Source organism: Hylobates moloch, unplaced genomic scaffold (assembly GCF_009828535.3).
Source record: "Hylobates moloch isolate HMO894 unplaced genomic scaffold, HMol_V3 SCAFFOLD_21, whole genome shotgun sequence".
Lineage (NCBI taxonomy): Eukaryota > Metazoa > Chordata > Mammalia > Primates > Hylobatidae > Hylobates > Hylobates moloch.
The window spans coordinates 26,961,812-26,983,527 of NW_026652296.1; the positions used below are offsets into that span (position 1 = coordinate 26,961,812).

At 50.2% G+C, this 21,716-nt stretch overlaps 1 protein-coding gene across 4 annotated transcripts in view; it reads right to left on the reverse strand.

The window, feature by feature from the left end:
• Positions 1-9,710, reverse strand: part of ZNF341 (zinc finger protein 341) — a 64,369-nt gene extending 54,659 nt beyond the window's left edge. For 3 of the 4 annotated variants that reach the window (XM_058433202.1, XM_058433201.1, XM_032142583.2), the window contains exons 1-2: positions 9,644-9,710; positions 404-514 (exon numbers count right to left, since the gene is read on the reverse strand). In XM_058433202.1, coding sequence (XP_058289185.1) covers positions 404-472 — 69 coding nt within the window. In that variant the 5' untranslated portion in view covers positions 473-514; positions 9,644-9,710. Of the gene's footprint in view, positions 1-403; positions 515-8,939; positions 8,973-9,643 lie in introns of those variants that run through there. The other variant, XM_058433200.1, reaches the window with a different exon arrangement.
• Between the last annotated feature and the right edge of the window lie 12,006 nt (positions 9,711-21,716).

Below are 21,716 nucleotides of genomic sequence, written 5' to 3' on the forward strand. Positions count from 1 at the left end.
AAAAAAAAAAAAAAAAAAAAAAAAGAAGACCCTCATAGGCCTGTCCAGTAAACAGGAGAAATTCATGCTCAGCCTATTCTTTCCACAGAAGGGAGGCTGAATAATCACTTCCAGGGCAAAGGCACAGGCATTGTTGTCAGGCATTGGGGCCCTTAGCCATTCCCTGCATCATGATCCCATCTCCCCACATTTACTAAGCAATTGAGAGTGGTGTCCTCAGAGCTAAGCAGAGAAAGCTGTGAGCCCAAAGATCCATGCTGGGAGGTTGGGGAGAGGTTCAGACACCAGAGCATGTCCTGGGGACCACAGCAAGCATTTCACTCCCACAGCCCAGCACAAGCTCCACCTACTCTTCGCGGGCAGCCATTCACTCTCCCACCGGTGAACCTGAGCAGATACTCACCCAATGGCTGGATAGCAGGGGGCGCGTTGACACTCTGGCCTGTGGGATCAGGGACTGCTCCTTGGCCATCCAATAATGACTGGACAGCCAGAACGGTCTGATTGTCCATTCCTGAAAAAAGAAATGCAGCCTCTTTGGAAGGCAGGCCCAGCATCATGCTCTGACATCACCCTTACAAGCCAGACCCACAGAAAAACCCCTGTGGCGGCTGGGTACGGTGGCTCACACCTGTAATCCCAGCACCATGGGAGGCTAAGGCGGGAGGGAGGTCGCTTGAGCCCAGGAGTTTAAGACCATTCCAGGCAGCAACATAGTAAGACTCCACCTCTACAAAAAAATACAAAATTTAGGTAGGCTTAGTGGTGCATGCCTGTGGTCCCAGCTACTAGGGAGGCTGAGGCAGGAGGACTGCTTGAGCCTGGATGGTCAAGGGTACAGTGAGCCATGATCATATCACCTCACTCCACTGCACTTGCTCTTGACAGAGCAAGACCCTGTCTCAAGCAAGACAAAACCCCATGGCAAGGATGGCTGGCTATGCCCCAATATACATTCTCTTCTATTTCCATTGTGAGAGAGCCCAAGATTTTGGGCTACAAAGATGGCCCCCAAATAAAGGTTACACTTCCCAGGCTCTCTTATAGTTACGGAATGACTAAGTTCTGGCCAAAGGAATGTAAATGTGCTATGTGGCAGCTTCTGGCTAAAGTTTTCTTAAAACTGCCTGATATGTGACCCTCTTCTTTGTCCCATCCTCCTTTCCACTTTTCAGAATAAGAATATGGTGGTAGCAACTCAATCCACCATCCTGGATCATAAGGACAACCTTAGGATCGTAGGATAAAACGCTGGATGGAGCCAGGTGCGGTAGCTCACACCTGTAATTCCAATACTCTGGGTGGCCGAGGCGGGCAGATCACCTGAGGTCAGGGGTTCGAGACCATCCTGGCCAACATGATGAGACCCTGTCTCTACTAAAAATACAAAATTAGCTGGGCATGGTGGTGTGTGCCTGTAATCTCAACTACTTGGGAGACTGAAGCAGGAGAATCACTTGGACCCAGGAGGCAGAGGTTGCAGTGAGCCGAGATCATGCTACTGCACTCCAGCCTGGGCAACAAGAGCGAAACTCTGTCTCAAAAAAAAAAAGCTGGATAAATCCTGGGCCTCTGAGAACCTTGTAGAACACAGCCATCCTCCTATCCTAGACTGCCTTCCTCTGGACTTTCATGTGAAAGAAATAACCTTCCAGCCTGTTGAAGCCACTGCGACGTGGGGCCTGTCTTACTCATGGCTGACTCTAATCCTAAGTGACAAAGTCCCTCCAGAAATCACGTTAGCCAGTCTTCCTCATGCACACCCCGCCAACCCCACAAATCTGTGTGCACGCAGGCGTCCTTGCCTTCCTTATTTCTCAATGTGTGTCTGTCTTTTTTGTTCTGCAATAAACAATAGACTCTGAATTGGTGGCTGGGGGATCAAGAAACTGACTTCTTCCATGTTTTCTAATCAGTTATCACAGTTGAAGTTCACAGTAGTACACTGTTCAGCCATGTCACTAGCCGGATGACAGGCCTCCTCACATCTCAGTGGCCACCAAGGCACACTGCACTCCTCCCAAAAGGCTCAGATGGTGCCTCCTCTCTATGACCCCACAGCCGATGCTCTGCCTCCAACTTCTCAGCTCTTATCGGGATGTCTGCCCCAGCTTCTAACTGCAATGCAAATTGAAACCATCAGACCAGCTATCTCTGGCCGGGCGTGGTGGCTCACGCCTATAATTCCAGCACTTTGGGAGGCAGGGGCGGGTGAATGACGAGGTTAGGAATTCAAGACTAGCCTGGCCAAGATGGTGAAACCCCATCTCTACTGAAAATATAAAAATTAGCTGGGCATGGTTGTGGGTGCCTGTAATCCCAGCCACTAGGGAGGCTGAGGCAGAGAACTGCTTGAACCTGGGAGGCAGAGGTTGCAGTGTGCCGAGATCACGCCACTGCACTCCAGCCTGGGTGACAGAGTGAGACTCCGTCTCAAAAAAAAATAAAATAAAATAAAAAATTGAAACCATCCGCTCCTGCAGCCAAACTGAATCCATGCTTTCCCTTGTCACAATGCAGGCTGTGTCCCTCCTGACGCCGCCAGCCCTCCCCTCCATATCCTCCTGCTCCTCAGAAGCCACTCTCCACCAACTCTCACCACACTGTGCCTGGGAACCATCCACAGCTACACACGATCAGTCTCTCCAGAGTGCCCTCCTGCAAACTCACGTTTCCATCTCTCCTCCCTTCAACGGCAAGTATCCCATGAGGGTCAACTACACCCTCTATCTCTTCTACCACCTTCCAGTTCTCCTCCCCCACTCTAGTGGGCCTTAAGCCCTCCACCATCTGGAACCACCTTTGAAAAAGTTGCAAAGTGAGAAAATCATAACAGTGAAAGACACCTGACCTAACGTACTCCCATCTTGCCTTTAACCTCCAAACTGCCCTTAATAATCCCTGGGCTTGGGCCAAGATAACTATGGAAGAAATTTAGTTTACAGTTTAAATGATAATAGCCCTTCCCCAAAACTAACCCTCCTTTGTAAAGCTAATGAAAGACCATCAGGTTAGGAGGATAAGGGGAGCCTAAATTCTGGTAAGGTGTAGACATAAATATTACCAGTCATTATTCCAGAGATCACAAGATGTGCAACTTCCCCAATTACTCCTGCAGATAATATCATTATCATTATTATTATTTTGAGATAGGATCTCCCTATGTTGCCCAGGACGGTCTCAAACTCTTGCGCTCAAGGGATCCTCCCACCTTGGCCTCCCAAAGTGCTGGGAATACAGGCATGAGCCACCACACCTAGCCAACTTTTTTTTTTTTTTTTTTTGAGACGGAGTTTCACTCTTGTTGTCCAGGCTGGAGTGCAATGGTGCAATCTTGGCTCACTGCAACCTCTGTCTCCCGGGTTCAAGAGACTCTCCTGTCTCAGCCTCCCGAGTAGCTGGGATTACAGGCATACGCCCCCATGCCTGGCTAATTTTGTACTTTTAGTAATGACAGGGTTTCTCCATGTTGGTCAGGCTGGTCTCGAACCCCTGACCTCAGGTGATCCGCCTTGGCCTCCCAAAGTGCTGGGATTACAGATATGAGCCACCGCACCTGGCCCCTACATCATTATTATAGAACCTAAGATTGGCCTTTTGAGATATCTTTTCAGATTTTTGCATATCTGACAACCAGTGCCTCCACCCAGACCCACCAATGAGTCCTGCAGCCCCACCCAGAAGCAGACTCTGCATGTAGGAGGACCATTTTCCACAATCCTATGATTGCACCTCCAACCAATCAGCAGCACTCATTCCCTTGTCCCCCAAACTATCCTTGAAAAAACTTAGTGTCTGGCCGGGCGTGGTGGCTCACGCCTGTAATCTCAGCATTTTGGGAGGCCAAGGCAGGCAGATCATGAGGTCAGGAGATCAAGACCATCCTGGCTAACATGGTAAAACCCATCTCTACTAAAAATATAAAAAATTAGCCGGGCATGGTGGCAGGCGCCTGTAGTCCCAGCTACTTGGGAGGCTGAGGCAGAAGAATGGCATGAACCCAGGAGGCGGAGGTTGCAGTGAGCTGAGATCGCGCCATTGTACTCCAGCCTGGGCAACAGAGCGAGACTCCGTCTCAAAAAATAAAAAATAAAAAATAAATAAATAAATAAAAATAAAAAACCTAGTCTCTGAATTTTCTAGGAGGCTGATTTGAGTAATAACACAATTCCAGTCTCCTGTTCAGCTGGCTCTGTGTGAATTTAACTTTTTCTCTATCGCAATTCCCCTTTCTTGATAAATTGGCTGTATCTGGGCAGCAGGCAAAATGAACCCATTGGATGGTTACAGTTCCACCAAAACACTTTCCCCATCATCACCAAAGACCATCTGGCAGCACCTGCCACTCCCTGAAACACTCTGTTCTTGGCTCCAGGGCACAGCCTCCCTGGGTCTTCTCTACCTTTCTGTGCCTCCTTTACTATCCTCTCCTGGCCACCCCCTAAGTGTTTCCATTTTGAGGAAACACTTTGTCCTTTGTTCCTTTGTCTGGACTCTCTCTCCTCTGCCTCTCATGCTGTCCCTGGGCAGTCTCACTCACCCCGGTCTACTTCCTTCCAATATCTGGAGTTTCAAGCCTGGGGTTCAAGCTCTCCTGAACAAACTTCAGTGAATCTTCTACCATTTTATGCAAAATTGTGAGTGTTTTAGCATTTGCGTGCAAATCTGTATACAAATGTTCATAGCACTTTTAGGTATAATAGTAAAAAGTTTAGCCTGGGCAACATGGTGAGACCCCGTCCCTACTAAAAATAGAAAAAATTAGCCGAGTGTGGGGGCGTGCACCTGTAGTCCCAGCTACTCGGGAGGCTGAGGCAGGAGAATCGCTTGAACTTGGGATGTGGAGGTTGCAGTGAGCCAAGATCATGCCACTGCACTCCAGCCTGGGCAACAGTGAACATTTTGAGATGGAATCTCCCCATGTTGCCCAGGTGAAAACCTGGTGGTCTTTCAATAGCTTTACAAAGGTGGTTTAGTTTTGCAGAAGGGCTATTATCATTTAAACTGTAAATTAAATTTCTGCCGAAGTTAGCTTGGCCCAAGCCCAGGGATGACTAAGAGTACGTCGGAGGTTAAAGGCAAGGTGGGGATTGGTTAGGTCAGGCGTCTTTCTCTGTCATGATTTTCTCACTGTTACAATTTTTGCAGAGGCAGTTTCAGAATGGTGGGGGGCTTAAGCCCCACTGCAGTGGAGGAGGAGGGCCAGAAGGTCGTAGAGGAGATAGAGGGTGTAGGAAATGGTTCAGAAGAACATCTGAACTGTTTCCAGTTTTTACCTTTTTTTTTTTTTTTTTTGAGACAGGGTCTCAAAAAAAAGTAGTAAAAACTGGAAACAGTTCAGATGTTCTTCAGTGAGTGAATGGTTAAATGGTGGAATAGCCATACTATGGAATACTACTAAGCAATAAAAAGGAACAAACTATTGCTATACACAACAACTTGGATGAATTGCTAGGGAATTATGATGGGTGAAAAAAGCCCATCTCAGTGGTATACACTTTATGATTTCATTTATATAGCATTCTTGAAATCACAAAATTTTAAAAATAGAGACAGATTAGTGGTTGCCAGGCATCAAGGATGGTGGGAGAAGGGGAGGATTTAGGGTGTGGCTATAAAAGGGCAACTCCTTGGAGTGATGCCCCTGTTCTGTATGTTGACTGGTGGTAACACACTGTAGTTGTGCAAAATGTTACACCAGGGGAAATGGGGTCAAGGACACGTGGGATCTCTCTTTATTATTTCCCACAACTGCATGTGAATCTACAGAAAAAGTGATTTCAAAATAAAAAAATTTAAACAAATGCAGGGTGGGTACAGTGCCTCATGCCTGTAATCCTAACTTTGGGAAGTCAATGCGGGGGGATTGCTTGATGCTAGGAGTTCAAGATCAACCTGGGCAACATAGCAAGACCTCATCTCTAGAAAATTTTAAAAATTGGCTGGGTGTCCTGGCATGCACCTATAGCTACCTGGGAGGCTGAGATAGGAGGATCACTTGAGCCCAGGAGTTTGAGGCTGCAGTGAGCTATGAATGCACTACTGCACTCCTGCTTTGGAGACAGAGTGAGATCCTGTCTCTACAAATAAAAATAAAAAAGGCTGGCTGGACACAGTGCCTCACGCCTGTAATCCCATCACTTTGGAGGCCAAGGCGGGCGGATCACTTGAGGTCAAGAGTTCAAGACCAGCCTGGCCAAAATGGTGAAACCCCGTCTCTATTAAAAATACAAAATTAGTCAGGCATGGTGGTAAGCGCCTGTAATCCCAGCTACTCAAGAGGCTGAGGCAGGAGAATCGCTTGAACCTGGGAGGCAGAGGTTGCAGTGAGCCAAGATCGCACCACTCCAGTCCAGCTTGGGTGACAGAGTGAGACTGTCACAAAAAAATAAAAAATTAAGTTAAATTAAAAAGGCAGCCTCGGGGCCAGGAGCGGTGGCTCACGCCTGTAATCCCAGCACTTTGGGAGGCCGAGGCGGGCGGATCACGAGGTCAGGAGATCGAGACCATCCTGGCTAACACAGTGAAACCCCATCTCTACTAAAAATACAAAAAATTAGCCAGGCGAGATGGCGGGCGCCTGTAGTCCCAGCTACTGGGGAGGCTGAGGCAGGAGAATGGCGTGAACCCCAGGGGGCGGAGCCTGCAGTGAGCCGAGATCGCGCCACTGCACTCCAGCCTGGGTGACAGCGAGACTCTGTCTCAAAAAAAAAAAAGGCAGCCTCGGCCAGGCTCAGTGGCTCATGTCTGTAATCCCAGAACTTTGGGAGGCAGAGATGGGTGGATCACTTGAGGTCAGGAGTTTGAGACTAGCCTGGCCAACATGGTGAAACCCCCTTCTCTATTAAAAATACAAAAATTAGCCAGACGTGGTGGCATGCACCTGTAGTCTCAGCTACTCGGGAGACTGAGATGCAAGAATCACTTGAACCCGGGAGGTGGAGGCTGCATTGAGCCAAGATTGCACCGCTGCACTTCAGCCTGGGAGACAGTGTAAGACTCTGTCTCAAAAACAAAAAAAGGCAGCCTGTGTAAAACTGAACTCGAATTAAATGTCATCCTCCACCCCAAAGTTTGTTCTTTCAGTAATCCTCATCAAGGAGAACAGGGCACCAGGGCACCCTCTGGGGCGGCACCCCTTGGGTCTTCCCTCAACCCACTGCTCCTCCTCCCCACTCCCCATTTCTGGTTCTTCAGCAAGTCTAGCCTATTCTGCCTCCCCAATACATCTCAAATAAACTTTCTTTCCATCCCCACAGTTGTTCCCCATCCCAGTTCTCTGCTGTACAACCTCAGCAGCCTCCACCCCGACCCCTGACTGCCACTCTGACCCCCTCCAGTCTGTTCCAGAGCAGCTAGGGTGAACTTTATAAAACATACATCACATTGTGCTGCTCCCCTGCTTAAAACCTTTTGTTAGCTCCACACTGATCCCAAGATAAAGTTCAGCTGCTCCATCAAACCCCATCTCTAGCAGCTCACCCACACGGAGCTTCTGTGAATACCAGGAGACCTTTCTCCCCAGGGCTTTGAAAATGCAGTTCCCGCTGCCTGGGCCATTCTCATGCCCTCCTCCCCTAGATCTCCACAGTCCTGCTGCCCTTTCTTTACCCAGCATGCATCCCACTGTCCTAGGAACTGATTTCTGATTTCTCTTTAACTGTCTTCATTACTCAATACACAAACACATTTTTGCAGTAAAAATTCAAGCAATGAGGAAGTCCAAACAGCCTAAAGAGAAAGTAAGCCTCATCCCATTCTACTGGCCTCTGGGAGGGAACTACCACTGACCTTGGCCTTCCTGATCCACCACCTCCTGCTTATGTTATTCACAGTAGGAATGGCCAGCTGAGGTCATCTTATTCTACATGACCTTTTCCATAATTTCATAATTTCTATAATTGCTTGTTTTATAATTTCTCTCCTCCACCAGACTGCAGGGCAGACTACAGGGAGTGTCTGGCTCAGTCAGTCTTCTGAATCGGAACCCCACTAGATGGAGACAGGGCTACCCCGCCCCCATTTCCTGGTGCGAATTGTGATCCTTCAAGAAGTGAAGGGAGTCCTGGAGCAGTCGCTCACGCCTGTAATCCCAGCACTTTGGGAGGCTGAGGCGGGCAGATCACTTGAGGCCAGGAGTTCAAGACCAATCTGGCCAACATGGTGAAACCCCGTCTCTATTAAAAATACAAAAAAATGGCCGGGCGCGGTGGCTCACGCCTGTAATCCCAGCACTTTGGGAGGCCGAGGTGGGCGGATCACGAGGTCACGAGATCGAGACCATCCTTGCTAACACGGTGAAACCCCGTCTCTACTAAAAATACAAAAAAAAATTAGCCGGGCGTGGTGGCGGATGCCTGTAGTCCCAGCTGCTCGGGAGGCTGAGGCAGAAGAATGGCGTGAACCCCAGGAGGCGGAGGTTGCAGTGAGCCGAGATCGCTCCACTGCACTCCAGCCTGGGCAACAGAGCAAGACTCCGTCTTAAAAAAAAAAAAAAAAGGAAATTATCCGGGTGTAGTGGTGCACGCCTGTAGTCCCAGCTACTCGGGAGGCACGAGAATCGCTCAAACCTGGGAGGGGTAGGTTGCAGTGCGCCGAGATCGCGCCACTGCACTCCAGCCTGGGCGACAGAGTGAGACTCTGTCTCAAAAAATAAAAAAGTGCAGGGAGTGGCTGAGATCTCCTAGGAAGCTGCAGGACTCAAAGCTTCAGCTTCATCCCGCCAGGCCAGTACTTCGAGTTTGCACCCTATCTGTATACTCAACTCATCCCACTCCTCCAAGACCATTCTTGGTCTGTATTTCCCACAATATCTATTCTGAGCCATGGCCCCGAGTCGCGAAGGCTGCCCCTCCTCCTTGACGCCCAGCAGGTGCACACATGGAGGTGCTCAGTGTTTGCTGTCTCCAAAGCCCACAGTTTTGAGCCTGAGTACCAACCCCATCCCAGGTTCTTGCAGAGCACGGAACAGTCCGTCGGCACCCAGCGTTTGCTGGCCTGGGTCTAGGAGCACCGCGTCCCGGCCGGGCACACCGCGCCAGCACCCACGGTGTCAGCTGAATTTGTAAAACTGCACCGGCCACGGTGCACACTGCAGGCGCCAGGCGTTTGCTGGCTTGGGTCCCTAAGCTCTGAGTCCAGGCTGTGCACACAGGTGGCGCCTCTGCTGCTGTGGTCTGATTTTGAGACTACGTCCTAGCACGAGGCATACTTCCTCAGAAGTTCTTCGTGGTCAGGCCGCCGAGGCCCTCCTGCCCGCAGCTGCGACCGCACCCCCGTCCCGGGCCCCGCGCGCCGCCGAGCCACCTCCCTGGCCGCGGCTGTTCCAGACCGCCCCGCCGTCGCCTCCCGCGCGGTTCCCTGCAGGGAGCCCCTCCCGCGCCCGCCCAGGCTGGCGCTGTTCCGGGCCCGAGCCCCCTCCCCGCCGGCCCGGCTCTCCCCAGCTGTTCCGGCCTCGGAGCTCCCCCGCCGGGCCTCGGCTCCCGCGCTGTTCCCGCCCGCGCCCCTCCCGCCCCGCGGCTGTTCCGGCCCCGGCGCCCTCCGCCCCGCGGCCGCCGCGCGCCCTAAGCCGGGCGCTGCGAGGGTGCGGCGGGAGGGGGCGCAGCGCGGAACAGCCGCCTCCCACGGCCCCGCCGCCGCTCACCCTCCAGGGCCTCAAAGATCGCCTGCGCCATCTTGGAGCCGCCGCCGTCGCCGCCACGGGAGCCGAAGCCCGGCTACGCGAGCATTGTGGGAGCCGCGGCGGCTGAGTCGGGGCCGCCAGGGGGCGCCCAGGAGCCGCCGCCGAGCCCCCAGCCCTGGAAACCCAACCTAGGCTCGCGGGACCCCAGCATCCCTGGGCTGCCCTGGCTCCACTTGCTAACCCAGTCACCGGGCCACCGAGTGTGGACCCCGCCTCACTTGAACGTCCAAGTCTACACCGACCTTATATCCGCCGCACACGCGGAACTTCCCATCCCTATTATCTAAATCCACATCCCCATCTCACCGGACCGGACCCCCCAACTCTGACACAGAATCCCCCATTCCCACAGCACGTGAGTTCTCCAGGTCTGCAGCACGGACCCCATTTCCGCTGAGCACAGTATACCCCGACTCTGCAACAAACCATGACCCCTATCCCACCTCACCCAGACCACCCAGCTGTCACAGGGATCCCCAAACTGTGCAACATAGATTCCCATCCCTCATCCCCTGTTAGAGACTTCCCGCCCCACTACCCCGCTCAACTCTGCCTGTTGGGAGCCCGCCTCAGCCTCCAGAATAGCGGGGACTACCGGCACATGCCACCATGTCCTGCTAATTTTTATTTTTATTTTTATTTTTATTTTTATTTTTGTAGAGATCAGGGTCTCACTATTTTGTCCAGGCTGGTGTCAACTTCTGGCCTCCAACGATCCTCACGTCTCGGCCTCCCAAAGCACTGGGATTACAGGCGTGGGTCTCCACGCTGGGGATCCCATTATCTCTTAAGTAACTCCATCTCTTCACCCTCCATCTCTGCTTGTCAGGACCCCATTTCTGTCACATAAACCCTCAACACCCACCCCAGCCACTCCTAGCCCAGCCTCCGAGGGGTCCTTTCCAGGTCGCACAGAATGAAAGGTGCTCCTTACTGAGACTTCTCCCACACACACAGACCCCTCTCATCTTCATTCATCCTCCATCAACTGCTTATTAACGGCCTGCTATGCACCAAGTCCCGTAATAGCTCTAGAGACACGGTGGTCCTTTCCCATGGAGTTAGAGGTGGGAAAAAAGACCGACATTAGGCCGAGCGCGGCGGCTCACGCCTGTAATCCCAGCACTTTGGGAGGCCGAGGCAGGCGGATCACGAGGTCAGGAGTTCGAGACCATCCTGGCCAACCTAGTGAAACCCTGTCTCTACTAAAAATATAAAAATTATCTGGGCATGGTGGCACGTGCCTGTAATCCCAGCTACTTGAGAGACTGAGGCAGGAGAATTGTTTGAACCAGGGAGTCAGAGGTTGCAGTGAGCCGAGATCATGTCACAGACTCCAGCCTGGCAACAGAGCAAGACTCTGTCTCAAAAAAAAAAAAAAGACTGACGTTAAATCTTAAAGGTTATTTAATTACAATGTGTATGCCAGCCACAGTGGTTCACACCTGTAATCCCAGCACTTTGGGAGGCTGAGGCTGGAGGATCACTTGCATCCAGGAGTTTGAGACCTGTCTGGGCAACATAGTGAGACCCCGTCTCAACAACAACAACAAAAAAAGTAGCTGGGCATGGTGGTTTGTACTTGAGTACCGGCTACTCAGGAGGCTGATGCAGGAGAATTGCTTAAGCCTAGGAAGTAGAGGCTGCAGTGGGCTATGATCTCACCACTGCACTCAAGCCTAAGCAACAGAGTGAGACCCTTTCTCAATAATCATAATGTGTGATAGTGGTTTCAAAGTACCCTTGGGCAACAAGCAAGAGTTTAGGGAGTGCATAGAGGGGAGGGGGAAACCAAGGAAGGGGCTATTGTTAAAGAAAATTTAGGCCGGCACAGTGGCTTACGCCTGTAATCCCAGCACTTTGGGAGGCCAAGGTGGGCAGAGCACCTGAAGTCGGGAGTTTGAGACCAGCCTGACCAACATGGAGAAACCCCGTCTCTACTTAAAAAAAAAATAATAATACAAAATTAGGTGGGCATGGTGGCGCATGCCTGTAATCCCAGCTACTCAGGAGGCTGAGGCAGGAGAATCGCTTAAACCCGGGAGGCGAAGGTCGCGGTGAGCCGAGATCATGCCACTGCACTCCAGCCCCGGCAACAAGAGCAAAACTCCATCTCAAATTTAAAAAAAGAAAAAGAAAAAATTATTTACCTGGGTGTGGTGGCTCCTCTATAATCCCAGCACTTTGGGAGGCTGAGATGGCGGGAGGGTCACTTGAGCCCAGAAGTTGGAGACCAGCCCAGGTAACAGTCAGACCCACATCTCCACAAATGATTTTTAAAAATATTAGCCAGGTGTGTGGCACATGCCTATAATCCCAGCTACTAGGGATGCTGAGGTGAGAGGATTTCTTTTTTTTTTTTTTTTTTGAGACGGAGTCTCGCTCTGTCGCCCAGGCTGGAGTGCAGTGGCGCGATCTCGGCTCACTGCAAGCTCTGCCTCCCGGGTTCACGCCATTCTCCTGCCTCAGCCTCTCCGAGTAGCTGGGACTACAGGCGCCCGCCACCACGCCCGGCTAATTTTTTATATTTTTAGTAGAGACGGGGTTTCACCGTGGTCTCGATCTCCTGACCTCGTGATCCGCCCGCCTCGGCCTCCCAAAGTGCTGGGATTACAAGCGTGAGCCACCGCGCCCGGCCAAGGTGAGAGGATTTCTTGAGCTTGGGAGGTCAAAGCTGCAGTGAGTCATGATCATGTCACTGCATGCCAGCCTGGGTGACAGAATGAGACCCTGTCTCAAAAAAAAAAAAGAAAAAAAAGTGTTCAATGATCTTTGCTAAAACACAAACACAATAAGGAAGCCTTTATTCAGAACTACTGCGATAGGTACCACTACAAAGGGGCCTTGCAGTGGGGGAGAGAGACTGGGCTCAACTCTGAATACACAATAGGCAAGTGGGAATTTATAGCCGAGGAATATCATGGGGGCTGGGGGTAGGGAGGTCAGTGGATAGAAAATTACCAAGAGGAAACTTCAGGGGTAAGGGGGATTCTGGCTAAACCGACCTAACAGGGTTCTTGCTTAAGATGGGCTAAGGTAATCAGCATCACCTAGGAGATGGTGACAGATGAGGAACCTGATCAGATATCTAGTATGATTAGATATTAAGGATGGGGGTTCCTGCTAAACTGACTTAAAGCATTCTTTGTGAAAACTAGATTTTACAAGGAAGTGCACGGGTAGGCCTAGCAGAAGATTCCAAAGTCTGACCAAGCAGTTAGAGCAAGCAAAGAATCTTTGTCACCATCAATCATGAATCTCTCCCATGATCATGGCCACATCCTCATACAACGGGACCACCATGGATTGGACTCTAAATGTTCTCATTGGTTTTACTAAAATACCTATTTTAGCCTCAGCTAAATAAATAACAAACATCATAATTTTCATTTTCTTGTATTCACTATATAACTCCTACAATTAAAAATTATTTGTTTGCAGCTGGGCATGGTGGCTCACTGCTCTAAGCCTAGCACTTTGAGAGACCAAGGCAGGAGGACTGCATGAGCCCAGGAGTTTGAGATCTCTGAACTACAATTTTTTTAAATTGTTTTTTTCAAAGTTCCTCTCCCCTTGGGGAACCCTGCTAGCCACTGTTCCTGACAAGTTGTCTCTGTGGAGACAAAAGTGACTCTATGTTGGATGCTAATCCCCCATGTTGACTTCTGATCAGCCCCAGTCCCGTGAATGCCTCCTGATTCCTACTTTATTTACTGTCCCTAGTCAACCTGATGTTATTGCACAAATTATAAGCTATATGCCGCCCTGATGTTATTGCATAAATTATAAGCTATGAAACATACAGCATTCTTGTCTGCTCTGGAAGTTTCCTTTAATTGTCTTGCAGAGAGCACTTAAAACTCTTTCCCTGTGGAATATAAGCCCTAAGTCTGGGGGTAACAGAGGGAGAGATCTCCCTGTCTTGCTGCCACCCAAGCCCATACTGCTTTTAAGGTCCCCCATTAAAACACCCTTTACTGACAAACTGAATTTGTCTGCCTCATTCCTTGGTTTTTTGGCTCCATTGGCATTTGGGGACCACTTTGTATATATGGCCCTTTCACAGAATAGCCTCACAGACTCTCTGCCTATTCACCCCCTCAAGGCCCATTTCTGCCGGTGAACTCCCTGTACTTCCCTGAACACTACCCCTGTGCACACCACTGCTACCCCGTTACCTCCATTTCCCTTCCCATTCCCCCCTGCACAGTGAGCCCTGAGCAAATGCTCCCCACAGAAAACCCACCCTGCCAGGGGCAGTGGCTCAAGCCTGTCATCCCAGCATTTAGGGAGGCAGAAGCTGGAGGATCGCTTGAGCCTAGGAGTTCAAGACCAGCTGGAGCAACATAGTGAGACCCCATTCCCCACAAAAAGGAGAAAAAAAAAATCCACTCTTCTCCAAGACACCACACCCTACCTCCCCTCCTGGGAATCTTGGAGGGCACACCCCAAGCTGTAAGCGCCCCCTTCCATTGCCTCGCTGGCAGGGTCAAGTCAGGGTTCCTTCCTCACTGTCTCTAACATGCTCACTGATCCAATGGCCTCAGATTCTCCCCTCTCCCCTGCAGGTTTCTCAACGTAACTATTCTGTTTGTCTGCATCACCAAAGCCTGCAAAGTATACCTATTGTTTTTGTTTTATTTATTTATTTATTATTTTTTGTTTTTTGAGACAGAGTCATGTTGTGTTGCCCAGGCTGGAATGCAGTGGCCAATCTCTGCTCACTGCAACCTCCACCTCCCGGGTTCAAGAGATTCTCGTGCCTCAGCCTCTTGAGTAGCTTGGACTACAGGCGCCTGCCACCATGCCCGGCTAATTTTTGTATTTTTTGCAGAGACAGTGTTTCACCATGTTGGCCAGGCTGGCCTCGAACTCCTGAGCTCAGGCAATTGCCCGCTTCAGCTTCCCAAAGTGCTGGGATTACAGGCGTGAGCCACCATGCCTGGCCTGTTTTAGTTTTATTATTCAAATAAGAAATGAATACGTTCACATTTATTTGATTACTTCCAAAATATTTGTTGAGTACCTTCTGTGTGCTAGACACCGTTCTAGATGCTGGGGATGCAGGCATGAATCAAAAGACAAAAATCCTTGCCTTCATGGAGTCTTAGACTAGCTAGGTGAGATGGGCTGTAAACAAAGGGAAAAAAAAAAAAAAGAGAAAGAGAGAAATTTTCTATTACTTTAAATACTTTTTTTCCGGAAGGAGGGGAAGCTACTTTTAGACAGAATGGTCAGGGAGAGTCTGTCTGAGGAAGTGGACCTGAGAAATGAGCTGGAGTCAGCAATGTGAAAAGAGAACAGAAAGGTAGAGAGACCAACAAGTGCAAAGGCCCTGAGGCCAAAATGAAAAGAGGCAAAGAACTGTAAAGGGGCAGCCGAGGGTAATAAGTGATGTATGGGTAGAGGGAGATGAGGATGGAGAGATGGACTGGGCCACAGGAGGGTGGAGATTTTATTCTGAGGGTGATGAGAGGCACTGGACAGTAAAAGATTCACCAACACAAGCCTTCGCAGCTTCCCGTATATTTCCTTTTTTTTTTTTTTTTGAGACGGAGTCTTGCTCTGTTGCCCAGGCTGGAGTGCAGTGGCACGATCTCAGCTCACTGCAACCTCCACCTCCTGGGTTCACACCATTCTCCTCCCTCAGCCTCCCAAGTAGCTGGGACTACAGGCATCTGCCACCACACCTGGCTAATTTTTTGTATTTTTAGTAGAGACAGGGTTTCACTGTGTGAGCCAGGATGGTCTCGATCTCCTGACCTCATGATCCACCCACTTCGGCCTCCGAAAGTGCTGGGATTACAGGCGTGAGCCACTGCGCCCGACCAGCTTCCCATATATTTCCATACCACCAGGTGCATATGCAGAGTAGATTTCATCTATGCTGTTGCATAGATGCATATTGCATATGCTGTTCTCTCCTGCTGAAACACCTAGAACAATAGGAGCTTGGCCAGGCGCACACCTGTAATCCCAGCACTTTGGGAGGCCCAGGTGGGCAGATCACCTAAGGTCAGGAGTTCGAGACCAGACAAGACTCTTGTCTCAAACCGTGTCTCTACTAAAAATACAAAAATTAGCCAGGCATGATGGCGCATGCCTGTAATCCCAGCTACTTGGGAGGCTGGGGCAGGAGAATCACTTGAACCCAAGAGGCAGAGTTTGCAGCAAGCTGAGATATGAGCTACATATGCCTGTAGTATACCTGTTGTCTCAGCTACTTGTAGCCGAGATCTGGGCTACAGAGCAAGACTTCATCTCAGAAAAGAACCCCACCACCACCCCCCCACACACAAATTGGACCCCAGGGCTTGGCACAGAGGCAACTTGAGAAATGCTTGACTGAAGGCTTGACTGATGGAACAACTGAATGAGTTTCAGGGAGGTAGAGCCCCACCTCTGGCAGGCTGCCCAGTCAGGCTGCCCCCCCCTCCAAACTTTCCACCCCTTACTGGCATCTCTTCATCCACCAAACACTTGCCAGTCACATGTCCAGTTCCCTTAGGGCTACCTGGTTGGCACCAAACAGAATCCAATCACAGCTTAGAGACTCCTGGGGTAAGTAATGTAATAATTCCAGGCAAGGGGTCAAGAAGGGAGGAGGGAGAGTGGGAAATGTCCAGTGTCCCACTCCACAGTGAGTGCTCCAGCCACCCCAGAAAAATTAACTTCTCTATGGGGAGGGAAGAATCTCATGCTTAAATCAGACTCCCAGCTACAAGGGGAAGAATGTGCCGACACACAAGGCAATGCTGGGTCCTGACATCTTGTTAGGTTGGTTGGTGTTGGTAGTAAGCAGCAAAGCATGTGGCTGTTTGTGGGCGGCAAGCCACCCAGGCGCCGAGGCAAGAGACCGAGGACACGAGCTGTTCCAGTATAATGAAATATAAAACAAGAATAGTTATACCAGATATAGATCTTAGATATGATTATATATGAATATCAATAATCATTAGTTGGTAGTAATTACTCTTTATTCCAATACTATAATAATCCTCGCTCTATAATCTTAACCTAGGAAAATCCAGGCCATACAGAGATAGGAGCTGAGGGGACATAGTGAGGTGTGACCAGAAGACAAGAGTGTGAGCCTTCTGTATGCCTAGACAGGGCCACCAGAGGGCTCCTTGGTCTAGCGGTAACGCCAGCGTCTGGGAAGACATCCGTTGCCAGACGGACCGTGGTCTAGCGGTGGCCTCAGTGTCACGGAAAAACACTGGCTACTTAGCAGACCAGGAAAGGGAGTCTCCTTTTCCCCGGGGGAGTTTAGAGAAGACTCTGCTCCTCCACCTCTTGTGGAGGGCCTGACACCAGTCAGGCTTGCCCGCAGTTATCCAGAGGCCTAGCTATCTCCCTGTGGTGCTGTGCTTCAGTGGTCACACTCCTAGTCTGCCTTCATGTTCCATCCTGTACACCTGGCTCTGCCTTCTAGATAGCAGTAGTAAACTAGTGAAAATACTAAAAGTCTCTGATATGCAAAAATAATGGCGTAAGCTCTCTTTTTCTCTGTCCCTCTCCCTCTCTGCCTTGGCTGCCAGGCAGGGAAGGGCCCCCTGTCCAGTGAACACGTGACCTTACCTATCATTGGAGATGACTCACACTCTTTACCCTGCCCCTTTGCTTTGCATCCAATAAATAACAGCGCAGCCAGACATTTGGGGCCACTACCGGTCTCCGCGCATTGGTGGTAGTGGTCCCTCGGGCCCAGCTGCCTTTTCTTTTTTTTTTTTGAGACGGAGTCTCGCTCTGTCGCCCAGGCTGGAGTGCAGTGGCGCAATCTCGGCTCACCGCAAGCTCCGCCTCCCGGGTTTCCGCCATTCTCCTGCCTCAGCCTCTCCGAGTAGCTGGGACTACAGGCACCCGCCACCATGCCCAGCTAATTTTTTTTTTTTTGTATTTTTAGTAGAGACGGGGTTTCACTGTGGTCTCGATCTCCTGACCTCGTGATCCACCCCCCTCGGCCTCCCAAAGTGCTGGGATTACAAGCGTGAGCCACCGCGCCCGGCCCCAGCTGCCTTTTCTTTTATCTCTTTGTCTTGTGTCATGTGCCATCATGCCTGGCTAATTTTTGTATTTTTAGTAGAGACACGGTTTGAGACAAGAGTCTTGTCTGGTCTCGAACTCCTGACCTTAGGTGATCTGCCCACCTGGGCCTCCCAAAGTGCTGGGATTACAGGCCCTTGTGTCTTTATTTCTACACTCTCTAGTCACCGCACACAGGGAGAAGCCCACCGACCCTGTGGGGCTGGTCCCTATAGCTGTTATGGATTGAATTGTGTCTTCCTCGCAAAATTCATATGTTGATGTCCTAGCCCCTAGTACCTCAGAATGTAACTGTAACCTGAGTCTTTAAAGAGCTAATTAAGGGGCCGGGTGCGATGGCTCACGCTTGTAATCCCAGCACTTTGGGAGGCTGAGGTGGGTGGATTAGCAGAGGTCGGGAGTTCAAGACCAGCCTGGCCAACATGGTGAAACCCCATTTCTACTAAAAGTACAAAAATTAGCCGGGCATGGTGGCACGCACCTGTAATCCCAGTTACTCGGGAGGCTGAGGCAAGAGAATCACTTGAACCTGGGAGGCAGATGCGCCACTGCAGTCCAGCCTGGGTGACAGAGCAAGATTCTGTCTCAAATAATAATAATAAATAAATAAAAAGCTAATTAAGGTTAAACGAGGTCCGGCTGGGCACAGTGGCTCATGCTTGTAATCCCAGCACTTTGGGAGGCTGAGGTGGGCCTTGGAGTTCGGCAAGATCAGGAGTTCGAGACCAGCCAGGCCAACACAGTGAAACCCCATCTCTACTAAAAATACAAAAAAAAAATTAGCTGGGCATGGTGGGGGCACCTGTAATCCCAGCTACTAGAGAGGCTGAGGCAGGAGAATCACTTGAACCTGGGAGGCAGAGGTTGCAGTGAGCCGAGATTGCGCCACTGCACTCCAGCCTGGGCGACAGAGCAAGACTCTTGTCTCAAAAAAAAAAAAAAAAAACACAAAGGTTAGGGCCGGGCGCGGTGGCTTTAGGAGGTCCAGGCGGGAGGATCACTTGAGGTCAGGAGTTCAAGACCAGCCTGATCAACATGGTGAAACCTCATTTCTACTAAAAATATAAAAATTAGCTGGGCGTGGTGGTGGGTGCCTGTAATCCCAGCTACTCAGGAGGCTGAGGCAGGAGAATGGCTTGAACCTGGGAGGCGGAGGTTGCAGTGAGCCAAGATCACGCCACATGGCACTCCAGCCTGCGTGACAGAGCAAGACTCTGTCTCAAAAAAAAAAAAAAGAAAGAAAGAAAAGAAAGCCCTCAGGAAACAATCCCTGGCACACAAGCAGTACTCAGTACTGTACTCTCTGTAAGTGCTTACTGGGCAAAGGTGAACAAACTGGCCCTGCCCTGAGAAACTCAGAGTTATGTAAAATTAAAAAGGTCACCAGATAATAAGCATCCCCATTATTGCAACTCTATCCTTACCACCCTGCAGGGCCCCTTGAGGGCAGAAACTTATTCATCTATGTGAGAAAGGGCTTAGCAAAAGAGAGCACCCAGGAAGAACCTGCCAAACAAAATAGTTTCGAAACACCTTCTGATGCCGTGCCATGTGTCAGGACTTAGTGACTGACTCCTCATGGGAGCAGTAGGAGTAGATTTCTAGAAGTTCTGTTTGGTTCCTTTTCTTTTTTTTTTTTTGAGACGGAGTCTCGCTCTCTCACCCAGGCTGGAGTGCAGTGGCGCGATCTCGGCTCACTGCAAGCTCCGCCTCCCGGGTTCACGCCATTCTCCTGCCTCAGCCTCTCCGAGTAGCTGGGACTACAGGCGCCCGCCACCACGCCCGGCTAATTTTTTGTATTTTTAGTAGAGACAGGGTTTCACCGTGGTCTCGATCTCCTGACCTCGTGATCTGCCCGCCTCGGCCTCCCAAAGTGCTGGGATTACAAGCATGAGCCACCGCGCCCGGCCTGGTTCCTTTTCAAATCTGCCATGAAATAAATAGTTTTTTGCTCCCAATATTGATTTTTTTAAGTTTTACATTTTGTGAGCACAATTTTTTTTTTTTGAGATGGAGTCTTGCTCTGTCGCCCAGGCTGGAGTGCAGTGGCACAATCTTGGCTCACTGCAACCTCCGTCTCCTGGGTTCAAGTGATTGTCATGCCTCAGCCTCCCGAATAGCTGAGACTACAGGTGCCCGCCACCACGCTGGGCTAATTTTTGCTTTTTTTTTTTTTTTTCCTTTCTTTCTTTTTGAGATGGAGTCTTGCTCTGTTGGCAGGCTGGAGTGCAGTGGCATGATCTCAGCTCACTGCAACCTCTGCCTCCCGGGTTCAAGCGATTCTCCTGCCTCAGCCTCCTGTGTGGCTGGGACTACAGGCACGCGCCACCATGCCCAGCTAATTTTTGTATTTTTAGTAGAGACGAGGTTTCACCATGTTGGCCAGGCTGGTCTCGAACTCCCGACCTCAGGTGATCCACCTGCCTCAGTCTCCCAAAGTGCTGGGATTACAGGCGTGAGCCACTGCATCCGGCCTGTATTTCCTTTTTGCCAAGGGTTTGGAGAGCACATCTACTCGGTTATCATCTCAAACCAGGTTCCCAGTTCATAGCTTGAGCTTTCTTGATCTATTATATCAGGCTCTACTCCCTGGGGTACAAGAAAACTCACCAATGATCACAGCTTCCTAAGGAAGAGCTTTAAAAAAAATTCCTCTTTCCTTCTTCAGCTGTTCTGCTTAGCACCAAGGCAGCCTTTTCTGTAGTTCCTTGGGGCTGGTGTTGTGGGTTGTGCAGTGGATTCATTTCTCATTAGACTTGAGGGCGACACCCTTTGCGGCTCAGCTTAATGTGAGGAGATCTGCTATATGGCTCCCCAGCTGGGGAGGCCCTGGATTTTCACTTGTGTCCCTCTTGCCCTGTGTGGTTGACAAGCTGAAACTTGCAGGTTTAATATTGGTAAACGCCCTCATGTCATAAGTAGCCTTGGTGCTCCAATATCCCAATCTTCCTGTTAAGCATTTGGTTACCAGCTTTCAGTCCATAATTGGCCTGAGCATTCCTCATACTCTTTTTTTTTCTTTAAGATGGACTTTCGCTCTGGTTGCCCAGGCCGGAGTGCAGTGGCGCGATCTCGGCTTACTGCAACCTCTGCCTTCCGGGTTCAAGCGATTCTCCTGCTTCAGCCTCCTGAGTAGCTGGGATTACAGGTACATGCCACCATGCCCAGCTAATTTTGTATTTTTAGTAGAGACAGGATTTCTCTGTGTTGGTCAGGCTGGTCTTGAACTCCGACCCCAGGTGACCCACCTGCCTCGCCCTCCCAAAGTGCTGGGATTAAAGGTGTGAGCCACTGTGCCCGGCCACATTCTTCATACTTTTAAGCACTTCAGTTTGATACGGGGTCTCAGTCGCCCAGGCTAGAGTGCAGTGGCGTGATCACCGCTCACCGCAGCGTTGACCTCCCCAGGCTCAGGTGATCCTCCCACACCTGTAGTTGGGACTACAGGTGTGTGCCACCAGGCCTGGCTAATTTTTGTATTTTTAGTAGAGATGGGTTTTTGCCATGTTGCCCAGGCTGGTCTCCAACTCCTGGGCTCAAGAGATCCACCCACCTTGGCTTCCCAAAGTGCTGGGATTACAGGCGTGAGCTACCTACCACACCTGGCAGAGCTTCAGCGTTTTTTTGGTTTTGTTTTTATTTGTTTTTTAATTTTTTAGAGACAGGGTTTCACCATGTTGGTCAGGGGTGGTCTCGAACTCCTGGCCTCAAGTGATCCGCCTGCCTCAGCCTTCCAAAGTGCTGGGATTACAGGTATGAGCCACTGTGCCCAGCCAAGGAACTTCAGTGTTTTTAAGAGGATATTTTAATATATTATCTAACGTAGTCATTATCTTCAGAGGAAGGATGAACTGAATAAAGTAGCCTACCATCACAAAAGAAAAATCCCGGAAAACCCAGTTTCAGTGACAAAATAGGCCCAGCACAACTCCCTCCTTCATTGACCTCTGAAATTGTCCCAAGACCGAGCAAATAACATCACCGGTAA